This window comes from Rhinoraja longicauda, chromosome 22 (genome assembly GCF_053455715.1).
Source record: "Rhinoraja longicauda isolate Sanriku21f chromosome 22, sRhiLon1.1, whole genome shotgun sequence".
In the NCBI taxonomy this organism is placed as follows: domain Eukaryota; kingdom Metazoa; phylum Chordata; class Chondrichthyes; order Rajiformes; family Arhynchobatidae; genus Rhinoraja; species Rhinoraja longicauda.
Window position 1 is genome coordinate 14,661,856 of NC_135974.1, and position 21,405 is coordinate 14,683,260.

At 41.7% G+C, this 21,405-nt stretch overlaps 1 protein-coding gene across 2 annotated transcripts in view; it reads left to right on the top strand.

Annotated features, from left to right (window-relative positions):
• The first annotated feature begins 1,542 nt into the window (after window positions 1–1,542).
• Window positions 1,543–21,405, top strand: part of hm13 (histocompatibility (minor) 13) — a 41,263-nt gene continuing 21,400 nt past the window's right edge. For both annotated transcript variants that reach the window (XM_078418798.1, XM_078418800.1), the window contains exons 1-7: window positions 1,543–1,807; window positions 11,856–11,954; window positions 12,106–12,188; window positions 13,708–13,796; window positions 14,507–14,592; window positions 16,253–16,378; window positions 18,127–18,184. In XM_078418798.1, coding sequence (XP_078274924.1) covers window positions 1,607–1,807; window positions 11,856–11,954; window positions 12,106–12,188; window positions 13,708–13,796; window positions 14,507–14,592; window positions 16,253–16,378; window positions 18,127–18,184 — 742 coding nt within the window. In that variant the 5' untranslated portion in view covers window positions 1,543–1,606. The remainder of the gene's footprint in view (window positions 1,808–11,855; window positions 11,955–12,105; window positions 12,189–13,707; window positions 13,797–14,506; window positions 14,593–16,252; window positions 16,379–18,126; window positions 18,185–21,405) is intronic.

Consider the following 21,405-nt stretch of genomic DNA (forward strand, 5'->3'; position numbering starts at 1 on the left):
TCTCAGTGGCCACAGTTTGGGTTGTGCTGTTAGAATAGCTCAAACAAGCAACTGCAACCACTATATGCCACTGATGCAGACAATGAATATTACAGTTGTGGATGAGGTATCTATCAAATTGGCATCTTTATTGTGTCAATTTGTTTTTACATTGCTAAAACTGTAATTATAAACCAGTGGAGAGTATTCCATCACTTTATTAGTGGAATGTGTTTCAGGAGACAAAAAGCAGATCATTTGCTGCAAGATACCCAGCCTCTTAACTTATTCTTGGAGCCATATAGGCTTGGAAGCAAGGGGTTGGTCCAGTTGAGCTTCTCATCATCAGTGGCTCAAGGATGTCAATGGTCATCTACTCAGCAATTGCAATGCAGTTGAATATTAAGGAGAAGAGGTTAGGCTCTCTGTTACAGGTGCTGGTTATTGTCTGGCAATAATACGGTCTGAATTATACTTGCCATTTATTACATGCCAAGATCTTGCTGCAAGCAAGTTTGAATAATTCATTTACTATGGTTACAAATGGAAATGAACATTGTACAATCATCAGCAAGCATTCCACTTCCGACTGTGATAGAAAGAAGGTCAGTCAAAGATGGTTGACTCCTGTACACTCTAGCAAATAATATCGACTTTCAACGACCATACCCTTCATTGAGTCTGAAGAAGGGTCCCGACCCAAAACATCCACTTATCCATGTCTTCCAGAAATGCTGCTTGAACCACTGAGTTACTCCAGAACTTTTTGTTTTCTTGGAAAATAGCATCTGAAGTTCCTTGTGTGTTAATTTTACAACCATCTTAATTTTGTGTGAGGTATGATTCCAACCATTGAAGATGTTGCCCCCAAATTCTGTCTTGTTATGTATTTATAGAATAGTTATGAGGCCTAAGAACCTCAGGCAATTCATGCCCTTAAAAAAAAATACACAAAGTGCTGGAGTAACTCAGCGGGTCAAGCAGAGTCAGGCTACAGAACCATCTTCACCTGAAACATCACAGATCCATGTTGTCCAGAGATGCTGCCTGATCAGCTGAGTTACCCCAGCACGTTGTGCCTTTTTGTGTAAACCAGCATCAGCAATTCCTTGTTTCTGTAGTGTGCAGATGCAGGCACTTTGCGGCTATTTCCATGGGACCAGGCAGTCAAATTGCCGCCTTTGCTTTGTAAACCAGCATCTGCAGTTCCTTGTTTCTACAGTGTACAGTTGCAGCACTTTTGGGCTGTTTCCATTGAAACGGGCAGTCATTCAGCCTTCTTTTTTTTTGTTGTAAACCAGCATCTGTAGTTTCTTGTTTCTAAAATACATCCCCTTAGAGGTATTTAGATTAATCACAAGATTATTGATTTAATTTCCATGGCTCAGCTTTCATATTGCAAACTCACTGTAAGAAACGACAAGTATGTATTCAAAGCATAACCAGACAACTATCAAAAGAGAGAGGTACCTTTTATTGTCAAAGAGACAATTGTGCCTGGGCGGTTGCTAGGGGCATTTGGCCGGTTACTAGGGCGGTGACGCGACCTCCGGGCGGCCCGACGTCACGTCCGCTGCCGGGTGTGAAGGAAACGTGGCCTTTCTACAAGACTTGTCAGCGAACGAACATGGCGGAGACAGGCGGCTCGGCCATTACCGACAGTGCGCTCAATGGCACGCTCAACGACACCCAGGAGGCTGCCAATGCCACCGCCAAGTTCGTGGCGACTCCCGAGGGGACGGCCGTCGCCTATGGAAGCCTGGTGATCATGGCGCTGCTGCCCATCTTCTTCGGGGCCTTTCGTTCGGTGAACTGCGCCAAGTCCAAGGTAAAAGAAGGAGCCGCGGGCGGCGGGCCCTCTTACCGTGTCTTCACGGCAGGGGCACCGTGACTAAACGGCCGAACGCATGCACCCTTGCATCAATTATACTGTACTGGCCGGCGATTAAAAAATATATAATGTTGAAGCCAAGAGTAGGCGAGGGATGTTTACCTCAGCTGGGCAGGATTTAGATAAGGACACAAAGTGCTGGAGTAACTGAGCGGGTCAGGCAGCATCTATGGAGAACATGGATGGGAAAATGTGCGGGTTTGGGACCCTTCAGACTGATGGGGGGATATGGGGAGAGGAGGAAAGCTGAAAGAGAGGAAGGGCCCTTAACTTTTCGGCAAGTTGGAGCGCACAAGAAACTACAGATAGCCTACAAAAAAAAGGAACAAAGTGCTTGAATAACTCAGAGGTAAATGGAACTGCAAATGCTCTCACAAAAAAAAAGCAACGTGTAGGAGTAACTCAGTTGATCACGCAGCATCTCTTAGGACATGTCAGAATCCTCCATATGTGGACCTGCTGAGTTACTCCAGCACTATGTGTCTTTTTTTAAACTGGATTAACTCAGTTTTTGTAGGACCTGAAGGCTATAAAGATGTGCAGATTTTAAAAAAATTTCAGTGCTTCTTGTGATTATGGTTATATGGAAAGGCTAAGGAAGTTGTGGACAGTTAAAATAAATTAAGTCATTGGTAGTCCAGCCCCCAACCCCCCAAATTTATTTTAACTGTCCACAACTTCCTTAGCCTTTCCATATAACCATTTGATTTCCATTAAAATTTGACTGTTTTGGGTAAATTAAAGTTACACACAAGTTCAAGTGGTAGGAATGATTGGCCACAAATTATTTTAAAATTGGTATTCATATGACAGGTTTTTGTAAGCAATGTGCAGTTAGAGTTTGCATTAGATCTGGTGAGAAATGCAGATTCAACTTTAGTCGCAAAGTAAATTGGATGAATGAATTAAAATCGCAGAGAGTAATAATTGGGGATTTCAATTAACTTGATTGGTTCTTTCACTTCCCATCAACTCCTTCAAGATTCTATCAGCTGCATGCTATGGGCACTTTGCATTTGCCAATTAACTGATCAGCATATCATTGGTATGGGGGAAGAAATTGGAACTGAAGGAAGCCCATAGGCCCATACGGTCACAGGAGAACATGCAAACTCTCCCCTGACTGCAATGGGGGGTCAAAGTTGAACCCAGGCACTGGAGTTATGAGGTGGGCTTGCTGGACTACCAATGACTTAATTTGTACAGTCAGATATCTGTAAATTATCCCACATATTTGAAGCGATTTTTAGGCTAGTGACAAAGTGTTTCATGGTATTCATCAATGACTGGGTACAGAATATATCCTATTAGTTGAATGATGGGGTAATCTTAGCATGATTATTGATTATAGAACAGTACAGCACAAGACAGGTTCCATGGCCCACAGTCTGTGCCAAACATGATGCCAAGGCCATCACATATGTGCCTGCATGTAACCCATATACCCTCCTTTCTCACTTTTAAATGCCGCTAAAGTATTTGCTTCAACCAGCTCACCTGGCAATGTGTTCCAGGCACTCACTACTGTCTGTGTATCTCCTGAAATAATTATATAAACTATGTCTAAGCAGTTGGATATGGGTTACAATAGACAACTGGACATTACTGACTTTGGAAGAAATTAGCTTCCCGACAGTTGTTGGAAATGGAACCCTAACCTGAGGGCTGTCTTTATTAGTTGAGTCACTATCGCTTGTCTGTGCTTTCAATGATTACAACTTGTCTCTGTGGGGTGATGTAAGTTTTTACCTATATACAATACAACACAATATATCTTTATTGTCATCGTACAGGGATACAAGGAGATTGGGAATGCGCCTCCCATACGATGCAATAAATTAATTAGCTAGTCAGTATTAATTTAAACAAGCCAATGAAACAAATTGTAACAAAACAGAATAAAGTGCAAGTAGATCTGTGCCGGTTCACTGTGCGATGTGACCATCCGGCTCAGCAGGACCGGTTCATAGCAGCTATGGCCCTGGGGATGAAGACTCTCGGAAGAATGGGAACAGAAGTTCTAGAGCGGAAAAGAAATTAAGGGCAGGGCCAATTGTGAACGATGTGAGAGAGGAGGTAAATACAGAAGTTAAAGTGTTGTACTTAAATGCGCGTAGTATAAAAAATAAAGTGGATGAGCTTGAGGCTCAGTTAGTCATGGGCAAGTATGATGTTGTAGGGATCACTGAGACATGGTTACAAGAGGACCAGGGCTGGGAACTGAATATCCAGGGGTACACAACGTATAGAAAAGACAGACAGGTGGGCAGAGGGGGTGGGGTTGCTCTGATGGTAAGGAATGATATTCATTCCCTTGCAAGGGGTGACATAGAATCAGGAGATGTTGAATCAGTATGGATAGAAATGAGAAATTGTAAGGGTAAAAAGACCCTAATGGGAGTTATCTATAGGCCCCCAAACAGTAGCCTCGACATAGGGTGCAAGTTGAATCAGGAGATAAAATTGGCGTGTCAAAAATGTGATGCTACTGTGGTTATGGGAGATTTCAACATGCAGGTAGACTGGGAAAATCAGGTTGGAAATGGACCCCAGGAAAGAGAGTTTGTAGAGTGCCTTCGAGATGGATTCTTAGAACAGCTTGTACTGGAGCCTACCAGGGAGAAGGCAATTCTGGATTTAGTGTTGTGTAATGATCCTGATCTGATAAGGGGACTAGAGGTAAAAGAGCCATTAGGAGGCAGTGATCACAACATGATAAGTTTTACTCTGCAAATGGAAAGGCAGAAGGGAAAATCGGAAGTGTCGGTATTACAGTATAGCAAAGGGGATTACAGAGGCATGAGGCGGGAGCTGGCCAAAATTGATTGGAAGGAGGCCCTAGCAGGGAAGACGGTAGAACAGCAATGGCAGGTATTCCTGGGAATAATGCAGAGGTTGCAGGTTCAATTTATTCCAAAGAGGTGGAAAGACTCTAAGGGGAGTAAGAGACACCTGTGGCTGACGAGGGAAGTCAGGGACAGCATAAAAATTAAGGAGAGGAAGTATAACATAGCAAAGAAGAGTGGGAAGACAGAGGATTGGGACTCTTTTAAAGAGCAACAAAAGTTAACTAAAAAGGCAATACGGGGAGAAAAGATGAGGTACGAGGGTAAACTAGCCAATAATATAAAGGAGGATAGCAAAAGTTTTTTTAGGTACGTGAAGAGGAAAAAAATAGTCAAGGCAAATGTGGGTCCCTTGAAGACAGAAGCAGGGGAATTTATTATGGGGAACAAAGAAATGGCAGACGAGTTAAACCGTTACTTTGGATCTGTCTTCACTGAGGAAGATACACACAATCTCCCAAATGTTCTAGGGGCCGGAGAACCTAGGGTGATGGAGGAACTGAAGGAAATCCACATTAGGCAGGAAATGGTTTTGGGTAGACTGATGGGACTGAAGGCTGATAAATCCCCAGGGCCTGATGGTTTGCATCCCAGGGTACTTAAGGAGGTGGCTCTAGAAATAGTGGAAGCATTGGAGATCATTTTTCAATGTTCTATAGATTCAGGATCAGTTCCTGTGGATTGGAGGATAGCAAATGTTATCCCACTTTTTAAGAAAGGAGGGAGAGAGAAAACGGGTAATTATAGACCAGTTAGTCTGACATCAGTGGTGGGGAAGATGCTGGAGTCAATTATAAAAGACGAAATTGCTGAGCATTTGGATAGCAGTAACGGGATCATTCCGAGTCAGCATGGATTTACGAAGGGGAAATCATGCTTGACAAATCTACTGGAATTTTTTGAGGATGTAACTAGGAAAATTGACAAGGGAGAGTCAGTGGATGTGGTGTACCTCGACTTTCAGAAAGCCTTCGACAAGGTCCCACATAGGAGATTAGTGGGCAAAATTAGGGCACATGGTATTGGGGGTAGGGTACTGACATGGATAGAGAATTGGTTGACAGACAGAAAGCAAAGAGTGGGGATAAATGGGTCCCTTTCGGAATGGCAGGCAGTGACCAGTGGGGTACCGCAAGGTTCGGTGCTGGGACCCCAGCTATTTACGATATACATTAATGACTTAGACGAAGGGATTAAAAGTACCATTAGCAAATTTGCAGATGATACTAAGTTGGGGGGTAGTGTGAATTGTGAGGAAGATGCAATAAGGCTGCAGGGTGACTTGGACAGGTTGTGTGAGTGGGCGGATACATGGCAGATGCAGTTTAATGTAGATAAGTGTGAGGTTATTCACTTTGGAAGTAAGAATAGAAAGGCAGATTATTATCTGAATGGTGTCAAGTTAGGAGGAGGGGGAGTTCAACGAGATCTGGGTGTCCTAGTGCATCAGTCAATGAAAGGAAGCATGCAGGTTCAGCAGGCAGTGAAGAAAGCCAATGGAATGTTGGCCTTCGTAACAAGAGGGGTTGAGTATAGGAGCAAAGAGGTCCTTCTACAGTTGTACCGGGCCCTGGTGAGACCGCACCTGGAGTACTGTGTGCAGTTTTGGTCTCCAAATTTGAGGAAGGATGTTCTTGCTATGGAGGGCGTGCAGCGTAGGTTCACTAGGTTAATTCCCGGAATGGCGGGACTGTCGTATGTTGAAAGGCTGGAGCGATTGGGCTTGTATACACTGGAATTTAGAAGGATGAGGGGGGATCTTATTGAAACATATAAGATAATTAGGGGATTGGACACATTAGAGGCAGATAACATGTTCCCAATGTTGGGGGAGTCCAGAACAAGGGGCCACAGTTTGAGAATAAGGGGTAGGCCATTTAGAACGGAGATGAGGAAGAACTTTTTCAGTCAGAGAGTGGTGAAGGTGTGGAATTCTCTGCCTCAGAGGGCAGTGGAGGCCAGTTCGTTGGATGCTTTCAAGAGAGAGCTGGATAGAGCTCTTAAGGATAGCGGAGTGAGGGGGTATGGGGAGAAGGCAGGAACGGGGTACTGATTGAGAGTGATCAGCCATGATCGCATTGAATGGCGGTGCTGGCTCGAAGGGCTGAATGGCCTACTCCTGCACCTATTGTCTATTGTCTATTGTCTATTGAAGCTGTTCCTGAGTCTGGAGGTGCGGGCGTAGAAGGCCTTGTATCGTTTGCCCGATGGTAGAAGTTCGAACAGACTGTTGTAGGGGTGTGAAGAGTCTTTGTGGATGCTGGTGGCTTTTCTGAGGCATCGTGTGTTGTAGATGCCCTCCAAGGCTGGTAGCTGTGTTCCGATGGTCCTCTGAGCTCTATGGACTACCCGCTGAAGAGCTTTCCTCTCTGCCTCCGTGCAGCTGAGATACCACACAGGGATGCCATGTGTTAGAATGCTCTCTATGCTGCAGCGGTAAAATGTCATCAGCAGCTGTTGGGGTAGACCAGACTTTTTCACTGTTCTTAGGTAGAACAGTCGTTGCTGTGCCTTCTTGACCAGCGCAGCAGTGTTATTGGACCATGTTGGGTCCTCTGAAATGTGAGTGCCCAGAAACTTGAAGCTGGACACTCTCTCCACACTGTCCCCGTTGATAAAGATCGAGGCGTATTCCCCGTTGTGTGACCTACGGAAGTTGATGATCAGCTCCTTGGTCTTGGTGGTATTTAGGGACAGGTTGTTATCAGAGCACCAGTCCGCCAGGTTCTGCACCTCCGCTCTGTATTTTGTTTCATCACCATTGGTGATCAGCCCGATCACTGTTGTGTCGTCTGCAAACTTGACAATGGTGTTGGTGTTGAATGCAGGAACACAGTCATGTGTGAAGAGGGAGTAGAGAATGGGGCTCAAAACACAGCCCTGTGGTGTGCCGGTAGTCGGGGTGATAGTGGAGGACAGGTGTGGACCCACTCTCACTGCCTGCAGTCGCTCCAGCAGGAAGTCCAGGATCCAGTCGCATAACGACGAGCTGAGGCCTTGTTGGTGGAGTTTGGTGATGAGCTTGGTGGGGATGACGTGTTGAAGGCAGAGCTATAGTCAATGAATAGCATCCTCACCTACGTGCCCTGTCTATCCAGGTGAGTCAGGTCAGTGTGAAGAGCCAGAGAGATGGCGTCCCCTGTGGATCTATTTGCCCGGTATGCAAATTGATGTGGGTCCAGTGAGTCAGGGATGCTGGATTTGATGTGTGAGAGGACCAGCCTTTCAAAGCACTTCATGACTATAGGAGTTAGGGCAACCGGACGGTAGTCATTCAGGTTGGTGATCTTTGCTTTTTTTCGCACTGGCATTATGGTAGCTGACTTCATGCACTTGGGCAGTCTTGGAATCCAATTAATTTTAGCCCATTCAAACCAACTAGCTGAAATCAAATAATAGCAGATGAGTTTTGTCTTTTTTTAAAAGACTTAAGACATTTTAATTTCAGACTAACTTGAGATCTGCATATTTTCTTTATTAGCAGAAGCTATGATTTTATATCTTCAGTTGCCATGTTTTCCAGTGTTATATTTCCCATAAAGATATTTGGTGGCAGAAAGGAGAGCCTTTAGAGGATATATCATCCATGCTGAAGATATAAAAGGGTTGAGAGGAACTTAAGTCATACATTAGCAGTCTTTATTTCCCACACCTGGAAAGAGCAGGATACACCAGGACACTGAAGATGTCGTAATCATCCCCATCTTCAAGAAGAAATAAATCCAATTATGGTAACTACAGAAGAATCTCCCTGCTGTGTGCCATGGGGAAAGTGATTGTGGGAGAATCTTTGAACATGCTGCTCAGTGGTTTACAGACTATTCCCAGATTAGTTTGAACTTCCAGACTTCAAGAGCCACAATAAACATGATTTTTCACTCTTATTTCAAAGAAAAATACAGTAAGAATCATAAAACATAAGTTGACTTTAAAATCTCACTTTGAATTGCCCTCTGTCAACTAAGGACGACCGGGGAGAGTTCACCCCAAATTTGACTGCCTTCAAGAATGCCTCCTTTCTGCACAAGTTTTGCCCAAGGGCAATGTAAAATGGAATCAAACAAGACTTCATTCTGACTCTCAAACTCTCCAGTAAATCTAGCACTTACTCCATAATGTTTGGGACAAAGACCCATCATTTATTTATTTGCCTCTGTACTCTGTAACTAAGCTACCTTTGGATCCAACATACTGACTCATTGCGGATCCCAAGTCACTTAATATTCTAGACCAGCATACTAAATATTTTCCTTACTCAATACAAGCAATACAATGGCTGTAATTGCACTTGGCTGCCTGCAGTGGGACATGCTTTGGAATGCCTAACACCAATCCTTTCAAATACCCACCCAAAAGCTCACAGCAAGGAATTATGAGCAGGATAGAAAAATAGTACAAGGATGTTGTCAAAACCTCTAAAATATTTAACATTCTCAATGAATTGTGCTATCGTTGCTCCATGACCAATCAAAATAGAGAGTGCATCCAAGATGGCACTTAACATCCTAGTTTGTTGGGAAGCATGTGGACGTAGCACATCATCTCTTGTCAAGCATCTCCTGTTCACATGTGGAGGTTTGCAGATTGCATATTGATCATGCCTTGAAAGCATAAACCTGATTACAAGCAATTTACCTTCAAAGCCCGAGAGACTGCATAGATTTGCTGCTTGCATTAATGCAGCTAATAATGTGTGACAGATAATGTAAATCTTTAGAGATGCAAGGGACTGCATCTGCTGGAATCCCAAGCAAAGTGTAAACTACTTGAACTCGGTGGGAAGCAAAGGGATGGTTGAGGTTTCGGGTTGAGATCTTGCACGAGGACTAAGTGCAGAAGAAAAAAATAAGAGGCAGGGGGGAGCCTGGCAGGTAATGGATTGAATCAGGTGAGGTGAGGGAATGATGGTAGATATAGCCTGGAGGCAGAAGTTGGGAGCACAGCACAGCATGAAACTTGCTCCAGGTACAGGAACTACTTTAGCATCTGTTCCATTTACCCAAGGTAAACTGATTGTTACCTGGGGATACAATTCTTCCAACAAGGCAACATTCTATTCCCCTCACAACAGTCAGCCCAGGTTCCGTGGGCAAAATCCTCTTGGCTTGCAGGGTTCTCCGTTAGAAGGGAGTGCTACTGTTGAGGCATGGGGGGCAACACAATGGAAAGAAACGGCACGACAACAGACCTTTTGGTCTGTGTTGACGATCAAACATCCATTTACATTAATACCAAGTTTTGCAATAGGAGGCAGGCAATTCACAATGGAAAACTAATCTCCCAACCCACATGTCTGGAATGAGGGAGAAAACCATGTGCTCACAGGGAAAATGTGCAAACAACACAGGCAGCAGCAAGGTTAGGACTGTACCTGGGTCTGGTGCTGTGAGGTAGCAGTTTTACTAGGTTTGCTACTGTGCCATTGCACTCCCCTCACCCCAACAACCCCCACAAAATGTTAGAGAAAAATATGTTTTTTTAGTCAGTGTTTGGTTAACACAGGGATTGGATATTCATTGCAAATGAAGTACAGTAAGTTAATAGGCACCACATCATTGGGTAGTCTTGAGCTCCTCATGATGATTTCCTGACCCCTATGTTTTCTTTTTGCAGTTTAGGATTATTTATGCTGGCTCCATGTATCTTGTTTGCACAGTGAAATTCCACACTAGAACTGACTGTGATAGCATCTTGAAATTGCTCACTGCACGCCTTACTACAAAGTAAGTAATGGCACGCCTTACTACAAAGTAAGTAATGGCACGGTTCTAGCACGTACTGTCCATTTTCAAGGTCATTTTGTGTTATACAAATTTAGAACAAAAAAAATGATTGATTTTTTTCTTGCATTGTAGCCAAGCCACTATTATGGCAATGAGCGGGGGGCAAAGGCTAAATATCGGGCTTAAAACTATCTTTAATCGGATTTCATAGGATTCCATTTTGGACTAAATGTTATTCCCTTTATCATTGTCACGGTGGACAGCTTGATTGTAACCATGTATATTATTTCCGCTGACTGGAGACTACTCGTATGATTTCCTACCAAGTTAACACCCTGAATGATGTTGGCCTCCAGGTTGTAGATCTGGCTTTTTACCAGTCTACCCTTATCTTCCCTCTACCAGCAACCCGTTGTGTGCCTCTAGCTAATTTGAAGACTCTCCTTCAGACTGATGTCGCGAAGGGGGCGGGACAAAGATAGGATGTAGTTGGACCGCCCCCTCCCCTGACATCAGTCTGAAGAAAGATCTTGACCCGAAACGTCACCCATTCCTTCTCTCCTAAGATGCTGCCTGACCCGTTGCGTTACTCCAGCATTTTGTGTCTACCTTTGCTTGTAACTTCTAGGATCTGGACAGAATAGATAGAAATAAACAGTTTCCGCTTGTGCAAGAGTCATGAATTGGGTTGTATGTGTGAATGTCAAAACAACTAAGTGATTTGATGAATCGTTTCTTGCAAAGCAAATGGTTAAGGTGTAGAATCCACTGTATCTGGGTAGCAGTGAGGAGATTCAAATGGTATAAAAATGAACTGTAGTTGCTGGTTTATGCCAGAGATAGACACGGTCAGGCAGTGTCTGGAGAAGATGGATAGGTGATGTTTTGGGTTGGGGTGAATGGGTAGGTGATGTTTTGGATCTGGTCTGAAGAAGGATCCTGACCTGAAATGTCACATTCATTTTCACCAAAGATACTGCCTGACCTGCTGTTACTCCAGCATTTTGTCTATCTTTGGTATAAAACTGCACCTGCAGTTCATTTTTTATTACATTTTGTCAATCTGAAGAAGGGTCCCGACCTGAAACATCACCTATCTCCAGCATTATCTTCAGATTCCAATGGATGTCGATAAACATCTGAAAGAAAACAATATGCAGGATTATGATGACAAGGCAAGGAAATGGAACTGGCTCCATTGTTCTGAATTGTTGTGGAATTGACAAGTATGGAGGGCACCCTCCACGAGATTCTATAAAATTTAATAGTAATGCATGATGAGGAAAAAATACTTTGGGTTCCAATTGCATTCTCTCAATCCAAGCTGTCTGATTATCCTAAATATTAAATGCTACAACTGTACAGAATCTGATCAGTTTACTTTATTCTTAACACTCACTTACTTTACATTTGCAGAATTCCAGTGATATGCCCGAGACCATTACAAGTCGAGATGCAGCCAGGTTTCCCATCATTGCTAGCTGTACACTGTTTGGCCTTTATCTTTTTTTCAAAGTAAGTTTATTGTGCATACTTTTCCTTTTTGGATGCTCACCCCTCAGATCAGTGTATCTTTCAGTCATGTACTTTGAACTTTAATTCTTATCCTAATTTGTAGCAGCAATTGCTGTATTTTTAAACTTATTGCCACAATGTTTGTTTTCAGATATTTTCTCAAGAGTACATCAATCTGCTCCTATCCATGTATTTTTTCATACTTGGTATATTGGCTTTGTCTCACACTTTAAGGTATGTGATTCTGATGGTATTGGAGGAAAATCGTATTGAGGAAATATAACCTTTTAAAAATGCATTTTCAGTTTTTCTGTCTTTCATAAATTTCTTTCTTGATAAAGATTCATCGACTTGACTGTTTACGGGGAGAAATGTTGCAGTCATTTATGGATGTGATGATTCATGGTTTAAGCCTCAATTGATGCTGAACACAAGTCAACTTTTCTATGATTTGATTTCAATGTTTTAAAATTTGAATAAATACGAAATTGATTAATGAGTGAACTGATATCTTAAAAGTTAGACATGGTGCATTTACTTGCTAAATTACTGGGCTAGGCTTTTTAAATGTGTTTTGTATATCTTACACTAGTCATTGTTCATCAAACCTTTTTCTGAAATGGGAGTTTAGTTTAGAGGTAAGGCACAACTCTAAAGTGACAGAACTAAGGCATTGAGGGGAGAAATTATCTCACGATTGTTCCTTGCACTTAATTTCCTTGCTTGTTCTTGTTCCCAATGCAATTTTGATTTGATTGCTAGCCTTTTTGCTTTTTGAATCACAAGTGTTAGTTTCACGTCTCACTTCAGGATTGCAGTAGACAGGCTGCCGTTTTATGCATTATTTAGGCAATGTTGCGGGTCTTTAGAAATGCATAAAATTGAGGATGGACACAGTGCTGGAGTAACTCAGTGGGTTAGGCAGCATCCTCGAGAAAAAGAACGGATGCGTAAAATTGAAATTCAGTTTGTCTGTTTAGTTGGATGTATAAGGTCCAATAATACTATGAAAACGGTTTAGTACATGTCATGGTTACTGTTTATCAGAGTACATTTCTTGCTTTCTGATAATAAAAATATGGCTTTAAGTAAATTATTCTGTTTGGGTATGCAAATAACTCAAAAGCAATTTAATGCCTGTGTGGTACTGTGGACAACGATTTGGAATTGCAATATATTATAAGAACATTAAAATGAAATCAAAATTATTTTAAATTATGATAAAACTAATTTAATCAATTTATCCTCTGGCTCGTGGTTGAGGACTGCTAGAAATGTATCGAAATGATGAACTAGTTATTTTTCATAGGTGGCATATGGCTAGTTGGAATTAGTGTTGTCCCAACATGGCCTGTCTCTGTATACAAGACTGCACAAAGACTGATAAAGTGCACCAAACATTCCTGTTTCTTGCCTGTGACAGCAGGGAGATATCAAAGAAATTTGGTGGTTTGACAAGTTGGGGAAGATTGTTGTAATCACTGTGATGGCACTGATCAGGGCTGATGTTACTCCAACTGTTCATGAACTACTTTAAATGGCTGACTGGGACGAACCTCAATCAGCTGGACATAGTGGCTATAATTTGAGTGTAATCAGAAAAGGCAGTCTTGTCTGATGAGGACATTGAGTGATTATCATGGCTACAAAAAGACAATTTACTATTATTGAGCTACTTCTGATTATTAATGGAACTCAAAAGAAAAATTGGAAAGACAACGTAAGCTGATTTTTTTTTTTTCTTCTGTTTCAGTCCAGCTATGAATAAAATATTTCCTGCAAACATACCAAACAAACAGTATCAGCTGCTTTTTACTCAGGGAGCAGGGGAAACCAAGGAGGGTAAGTACCATGCAACTTAACTTGTTAACTAAAACTGTGTACACAGATTTATTTTTGGATCAGAGGATAACTTAAGACTTTCTAGTGAGCATGACTCCAGTATAGGATTATCATGTCCATGAGATGGCATGGCCAAAAGGAATGATATTATTCACTTCATATTCTGGAGGATTTATTGTTTTTTGTGGCTGCAATGACCAGCTTTTGCTAAAAATAATTGGTGAAAGATGCTGTCCAAGATGAAGTACTCATGGCATTGAAAATAACTAGGTTTGGATCTGTGTCATCTCATGGTTCCATTGTATTCTATGCAGTGAGTGGTAGAGTCTTGTTCAAGATGAGTCAGTTGTAACTGAAGTGATTGTAATGCCTGAAATTAGAAGCATTCTTGATGGGATTTTCCGTCAAAGTACCATTAATGCCACATGGATGAAGTGGTAACAATTTTGGCTTGTGTTTTGAGGATTGAGATCAACTTGAATAAATATTGCTGATAATTAAAGTTTGGCATTAAAAGGCTGGACGTCTAGGGGAGGGGGGTTGTATAATTAACCAGTAGCCTGAAGGTCAATCAATGTGTGGATTATTTTGGAGTATCTGTTCCTTAACAATGGTATACCATTAATTTGAAAAATAAAAATTGGGGTTCTTCCTGGCAGCACCAAGAAAATTTAAGTTTTTCTTAAACCAGAATGTATTTCTTTTTCCAGAAATCGTCAACTATGAGTTTGACACCAAAGATCTGATCTGTTTGGGTTTCAGCAGTGTGGTTGGAGTCTGGTACTTGCTGAAAAAGGTAAGAAGAATATGCTAAGTAACCATTTACTAATCTTGAATAACCCTTCCTTAACTATATTGATGTGCTGGTAGAATATGCACAGCATAGTACTATACAACAGTAAATGATAGTTTGTTTAGTTTTAAGCCAAACTCTGTAATACAAAGTTGTGATTGGTGCAGGGTTAGTTTCCGTACGTCTTGCATTTTGTTCTGAATGATGCCAATTATTTTACAGGTGCATTTTAACTAATTTACCCAAAGAAAAATTGATTTAAGATCTCTTAAGAAACATGCTCGTTAGCATGTTTCTTAACTTATTCTTGTGTTTTCACTTGGCTTTCTGGAAATCGATTCCATACCTTTTTACATGAGTGTTACGTGGAATTATGAATGTTTCTAGCAAGATTCCATGATTTTCACAATGCGATGTTGAAATGGATGTGGTAGGGAATTTGTGGAGATACAAATTATCGGGCATTCTGGTGGGAAAGAGGAATTTAAGATCAAGGATGAGCCAAGATCTTGCTGAATGAGTGACCTTGCTTGAGGTAGCCCTACTTCTATTCATTGAGTCCCTTCTACAATTGGTTGAATTGCTTTCAGTAATTATGACTTTTTCAGTGACTGTGGACAGTGCATTTACTCTTGTTTTCTGACCTTTGGAATTTTGGCTATTGCTTGGTAACGGCTTTGAGCAACGTTTTTGAAAACTGAGTGTACGAGCCTGCATCTTCAGCAAATGAAGGCCACCGGTCCCATTTGCTAGGCTTGGTAGAAATATGGTATTGCAACGTTTAAAAGTAAGCTATTTTGGGTCACCGAAATATGTAAAGTTAATCTCTTAAGTAATTGTTCCTCTTTCATTGCTGTAACTGCCTGTGAGAATAACACAAAAGTAGAAGATTAGTATTCTGCCAATTTCCTCCAGAATAAGATGCTTTGATTGTAAACTGTAATAAACGCGTTGTTATAATATTAGTCTTTCACGTAAGCACCCGTGTCTGACTGCTTCGAACCTGACAGGTGAATTTTTGGTTGAAGCCTCTGACTGTAATACATTCATTGGCAGTTCTGCTTTGAAAGACCATGCTTCTGCACCACGGTGAGTTCTCCAGGGTCTTTGCATGTGTTGTCAATGTCTGGTGTGGCTGGCCAGCCCAATTCTCGTGTGACGGTCTTTGCCGCAATGGGAACAGATAAAGGAGGCCGTTGGGGTGGTAGAAGCTCGTTTCTTGCCGCAAGTTCCTGCCCACATCCGCCCTCCTAATGCCTTCCTGGACAATCTCACGCCATCTGCTGCAGTCTCCCAGTGTTGATGCCACAAGCCTTCATATCCCGCTTGCAGGCATCTTTGAAGTGGAGAGCAGGCCGTTTAATGCGTCAAGAGCCAGTTGCAAGCTGGCGGTACAAGATGTCCTTTGACATGCGGCCATCCTCCATTCTTCGAACATGGCCAAGCCATAGGAGATGTCGTTGACTCAGCAGAGTACATGCTGGGGATTTCAGCATGCTCTAGGATGTTGCTGTAGGTGATGTCTGCAATACATTAATGAATAAACAGGACTATTACTTCTGTTGACAAGGTTTAAATTAAATGTACAGTAATGAAAATCTCAGTATTTCATGCAAGTGATATGATCATGTTTGTCTTTCAATGTTTTTCTGTTATATTGCAGCATTGGATTGCGAACAATCTGTTTGGATTGGCATTTGCTCTCAATGGTGTCGAACTTCTGCATCTCAACAATGTAAGCACAGGATGTATCCTCCTCGGTGGGCTTTTTGTCTACGATGTATTCTGGGTAAGTATGTTTGTTTCTTCTTTTGGTTCTGTTTTTCCTGCATCTTGCTTGGTCAAAAGAGCAAGTAGCCATCTTCACCAGACAGCGGTCGGCCTTTGAGCTCTGTAGGCATAGACAATTTGGGTTAAATTAGCTGTTTATATGCTACAAAGTCTGTGGTAAATTGATTGGAAAATAGTTTTTAAAACATCTTGTAGTTTAAGTTGTCCTATTTTTGTAGTCCAATTATTTCTGATTGTGGTAATGTAGAGTGTTTAAGAGAAAACATTAATCAAGTGTCTTTTAAAATGTACACAACATGTTGGAGGAATGAGTAAAACAATATTTATGTGTCATTACTGGTTGTATTAGAATATCTATATACTAAAACCCATTTGTTTGTTCCTGAACTACAGCCAAAATGGCAACGATAGTGCAACAATTTTAGGCCCACCTTACTGTCATCCCTTTGGTACTAATTGCAGAAGTTTCATTGAAATTGGTGTTATATTTTTAAAGTTATTCACATTTTAATGTTTAAATCTATCTCCTAGGGAGGGAGGGGGGGGGGGGGAGATGAGGAGAGGGTGTTGCACCAATGCAGGAGAGGTTTGGGCCCAATGGGTCCACTTGGTCTAGTAAGACATAAATAGGAGTGTGGTATTCAGCCCCTCAAGCCTGTTCCATTCTGTAGGATTAAGATTAATCTGTGAAATTTCCCTGCATTAACCATATCTCGATGCCTTTAACATCTAGAAACCTGCTGATTTACATTGAATGTAGGAACAAAGAACTGTAGATGCTGGTTAATAAACAAAAGGACTCGGTGCTGGAGTAACTCAGCGAGTCAGGTATCATCTTTGGATGTTTCTGGTCAAGACCCTCTTCATATTCTCCAGCAATGCTGCCTGACCTGCAATTACACAGCACTTTGTGTTCCTTGTACATTGAATATACTGGGACTGAGCCTCCACAAGCCACTTTGGTGGTAAATTTGAAAGATTTGTTAATTTCTATTATCTCACTTCTGTCCTGAATAGCTGAAACTTGTTTCACTGGCTGGGATGATTTGACAACACCACCACATCTACCCTGCTAACGTGTTTAGAAACTCCGGATGTTTTGAGCAGAACGGTTTTGTGTCTGCGTACAAAAGGGAAGCTGCATTTTAGGCAGAAATCAAGTTGCTTATTAATGTTGTTGAATCCCATTACTTTTTTCTGCAATCGATCTCGTCGGGGACCGATGGGGAAGTTGAAATAATTGTAGGAATTCTTAACGGCTTGGGCATCACCTGCAGTGATAATGAGACATCTGGGTAGCTAACCTGTCGTCGGGTGCGGTTTGTGTGGAGTTTACACCTTCTCCCTGAGACTATTTGGGTTTCCTCTGTGCTCTGGTTTCCTACCACATAACCTGTGTTAGTAGGTTGATTGGCCTCTGAAAATTGCCTGTGGTATATAGGGATAACAGAACTAGTATGAACGGGTGATCGATGACCAGCATGGGCCAATGGCTTGTTTTCATGCGGTATCTTTAAACTAATCCCATTAAATATGTAGGAAGGAACTGCAGATACTGGTTTAAACCGAAGGTAGACACAAAATGCTGCAGTAACTCAGTGGGACAGGCAGCATCTCTGGAGAGAATGAATGCTCTCGGGTTCGGGTCAAGACCCTTCTTCAGACAAAAGTCAGCGACAGACTTGCCTCTTGGATTTGGTGAAATTGTTAGACTGGATACCTAATGCAAACTTTCTATGTTTACAGGTGTTTGGCACGAATGTCATGGTAACCGTTGCCAAATCATTTGAGGCACCAATTAAATGTAAGTACCACAGTTGCATATCCTTAATGATGGCGATGACAATAATGCATACAATGGCCAATTGCAATACCAGGTTAAAACTCTTAAATCTGATGTAAGCATTTGCCAAGAAGTGTGACAAAACCAGTTTAAACTGCCTAGTTTAACTAACGACATAAATAAAGGCCATAGACATCTTTATTTATTTCTTCCCCCATGCAGCTCAAGAGTTCGCAATTTAATGTCTTGCATAAACAAAGTTTAAGTGTTATTTGACTGTTGGTTGGGTAGATGATTCTTGGTGCCTTTTTCTTGAATGATAAGTTCTTGTTCCCCAAGATGATTCAGAAAGTAAAGGAAGATATAGCACTGTTCTCTTTTTGAATTTAAACAAGGCAACATTTATTCTCCACTTTGCAGTAAATTGGCAGATGATGTTTGGAGTATTGTAAGAAAATAACTGCAGAAGCTAGTACAAATCGAAGGTATTCACAAAATGCAGGAGTAACTCAGCAGATCAGGCAGCATCTCAGGAGAGAAGGAATGGGTGACGTTTCGGGTCGAGACCCTTCTTCGGACTGCCGATGGTACCTGGTTCAAAATGCTACTGGACAGTGTTTCAACCCACCCTTTACCTTTCTTTTTTGAAAGTGACTGGAAACTGTGTGATGTATGTGGAGCAGAGGTTAGATTAGTCTGTGATGCTTCCCTAGTGCATTAGTCTACCAGGACTATCCTGGCAAACTTCAAATTAGCATCCTATGATGCATGTGGGTGAGAATGCTGTTTGAAAGGCAGACCATTCAATTTTTGTGGCAGAGCTTCAGCACTTTGGTTAAGGACTGTCTGAAAGGAGGGCAATTTGGCTAAGTTTTGAGTATTAGTCATACCATGCAGAAATAGTCCTATTGTCCCACCATGACCATTCTGGTCACCAAGTACCTAGAGTTATGAGATACAGTGTGGAAACACATCTTGGCCCAATAAGTCCAAGCCAACCATCGATCACCCATTCACTAGTTCTATGTCCTGTACACTAGGGACAATCAACAGAAACCAATTAACCTAAAATCATGCCTTTTGGGTAAATGTTAAATTCCTGTTACCCTGTAAAATAGTTGTAATCCAACCAATCATTACTTTATAGCAACAATTACCAGGGTGACCATTTTTAGTGCACTTCTGCTTCACTAAAATTGATACTTAAGCAGTCATCCGTTTCACTTATCAGGGGACAATTATTTTTTACTCCTTAATATGCAGTTCATGTTATCATGATTTTGAGTTAATTGCTTGGCTTTCTAGAGCAAAGTTATTTTAAGTTCAATATGCATCCCCCAGAGGGAGCTGTGCTCCACTGAACTGGTGTTCATTTCTATTCTTAGATTTAAATTTTACCTTTATTTTCAATAAAACGAATTGTTTTTTCTCAAATTTGGCTACATTTCGCTGGGGCGCAAAACAGTTTTTGTACCGTAACCATATTTTATCCAGTGAAGTGTAGTAAATTATCATCTGCCTTGGATTATTATAGATGCTTACCTGGTATGTACACCCCTTTGAGCGAATAAAATATGCTCTTGCAATTACAGTCTGAGACTTGTGAGAATAGTAGCTGTATCAAGAGGCGATGGAGGACATAGAAGATGCTGTGATTCTGCTGCAATGACTAAGCTCCATTAGGGAAGAAAAGTTTGTGTGTTTCTGAATGAATTGGCCTTCTGTACCCAGACCATGCTTAAATATTTAATTAACTTGATAAATTTGCCATTTGTGTCACATGTGAGGTTAACCAGTATGAGTTGCATCTCTGGCAATTTAAATTTGCTTTTGAGAGTCTACAGTGTCTCAATCAATACACAGTTGCACTGTTTGGAAGTGCCACCTTAGGAGCGGTTGAATTAAAGACAACCATTCTCTAACAGCATAATAGATCACATGGCGCTAATTTGGGGTGTTGGGAGTGAAATCTCCAGTGTTTTGGCCAATATTTGCCCCTCAAATGGGATTGTATTGTAATTAATGTATTAGCCATGTATGTAAACATACAAGGAATTTGCCAACGGTCATCCAAAAAAGCAACAAGATACATAACCACATAAAAATTAAACATAGACTTAAACAGCCATCACAATAGCGTGTGAGAATCCCCAGCGCACGCAGCATAAGCGGAGACCCACAGCCATCAGTTCAATGTCCGGGCCACACACACGCACCGTCACCGTGATGTGACCAGAGTTGTACCAGCCGCTGTCACTCTCTCTGCAGTCCCTGTCCGCCCACACAGTCAGAAAGCCGCAGTGCAGACAGAGATACAATGAAAAAGTCGCATCTCCGCTGCGGAAAGAGATGAAAAAGGTTTTCCCCCCCCACCCCCACATAATACAAAACTAAAAGTAAACTAAAAGCATACAAGTCAACACAGACCAAAACAGCAGAAGAAGAGAAAGACGAGACAGGCTGTTGGCGAGGCTGCCATGTATGGCGCCATCCGGTGGTAGATCAAAACGTGATATGGCATGCCAACCATCATTAGTCAGGACTTTGAGGTTAAAAGTTGGCAAGTCAAATTGCAGCTGATAGCCAAGAGGTTCGCTAGGATACTGCTTGGATTGGAGAGTATTGACTACCAGCAAAGGTTGGATAAACTTGGTTTGTTCTTGCTGTGGTGAGAGAGTCAGAGGGGAAACCTGATAAGTAATAAAATTGGGAGACATAGATGGAGTCTCTTTCTCGGTGGAAATATTAAATACTAGAGGGCACAGCTTAAAGTGGGAAGGAGGAAAGTTTAGAACAAATATGACAATAATTCAGAACCATTGAGACAGGCTCGTGAACAGGCAAAGAATAGAAGGAAATGGATCTTGTGCAAGCAGGTGGGATTATCTTAGATTGGCATCGTGTTCTGTGCATATCCTGGTCTGAAGGGTGTAATCCTGTTCTGTTCTATCCATGGATCAGGAGGCAATTTTATTGCATTTTTAATCTCCAACTACTTATTTGAGGATAAAGAAATGAATTTTTAATTGTTTTGTTTTAAGATACTTTTTGTCCAATATTCCAAGTCTTTAACATATGACTTGCACCATTGTGATGAATAGTACTAAAATTTGCAGTAACATTTCAGAATCTCCGCTTCCTCTGAAAGCTGAAAGGGGATGAGTGTTTCTCAACAGATCTTGTTTTTGATCACTTGGGCCAAGCTGCTTACCAAAGCAGCTGCATGAGAACAGAGTTGGGAA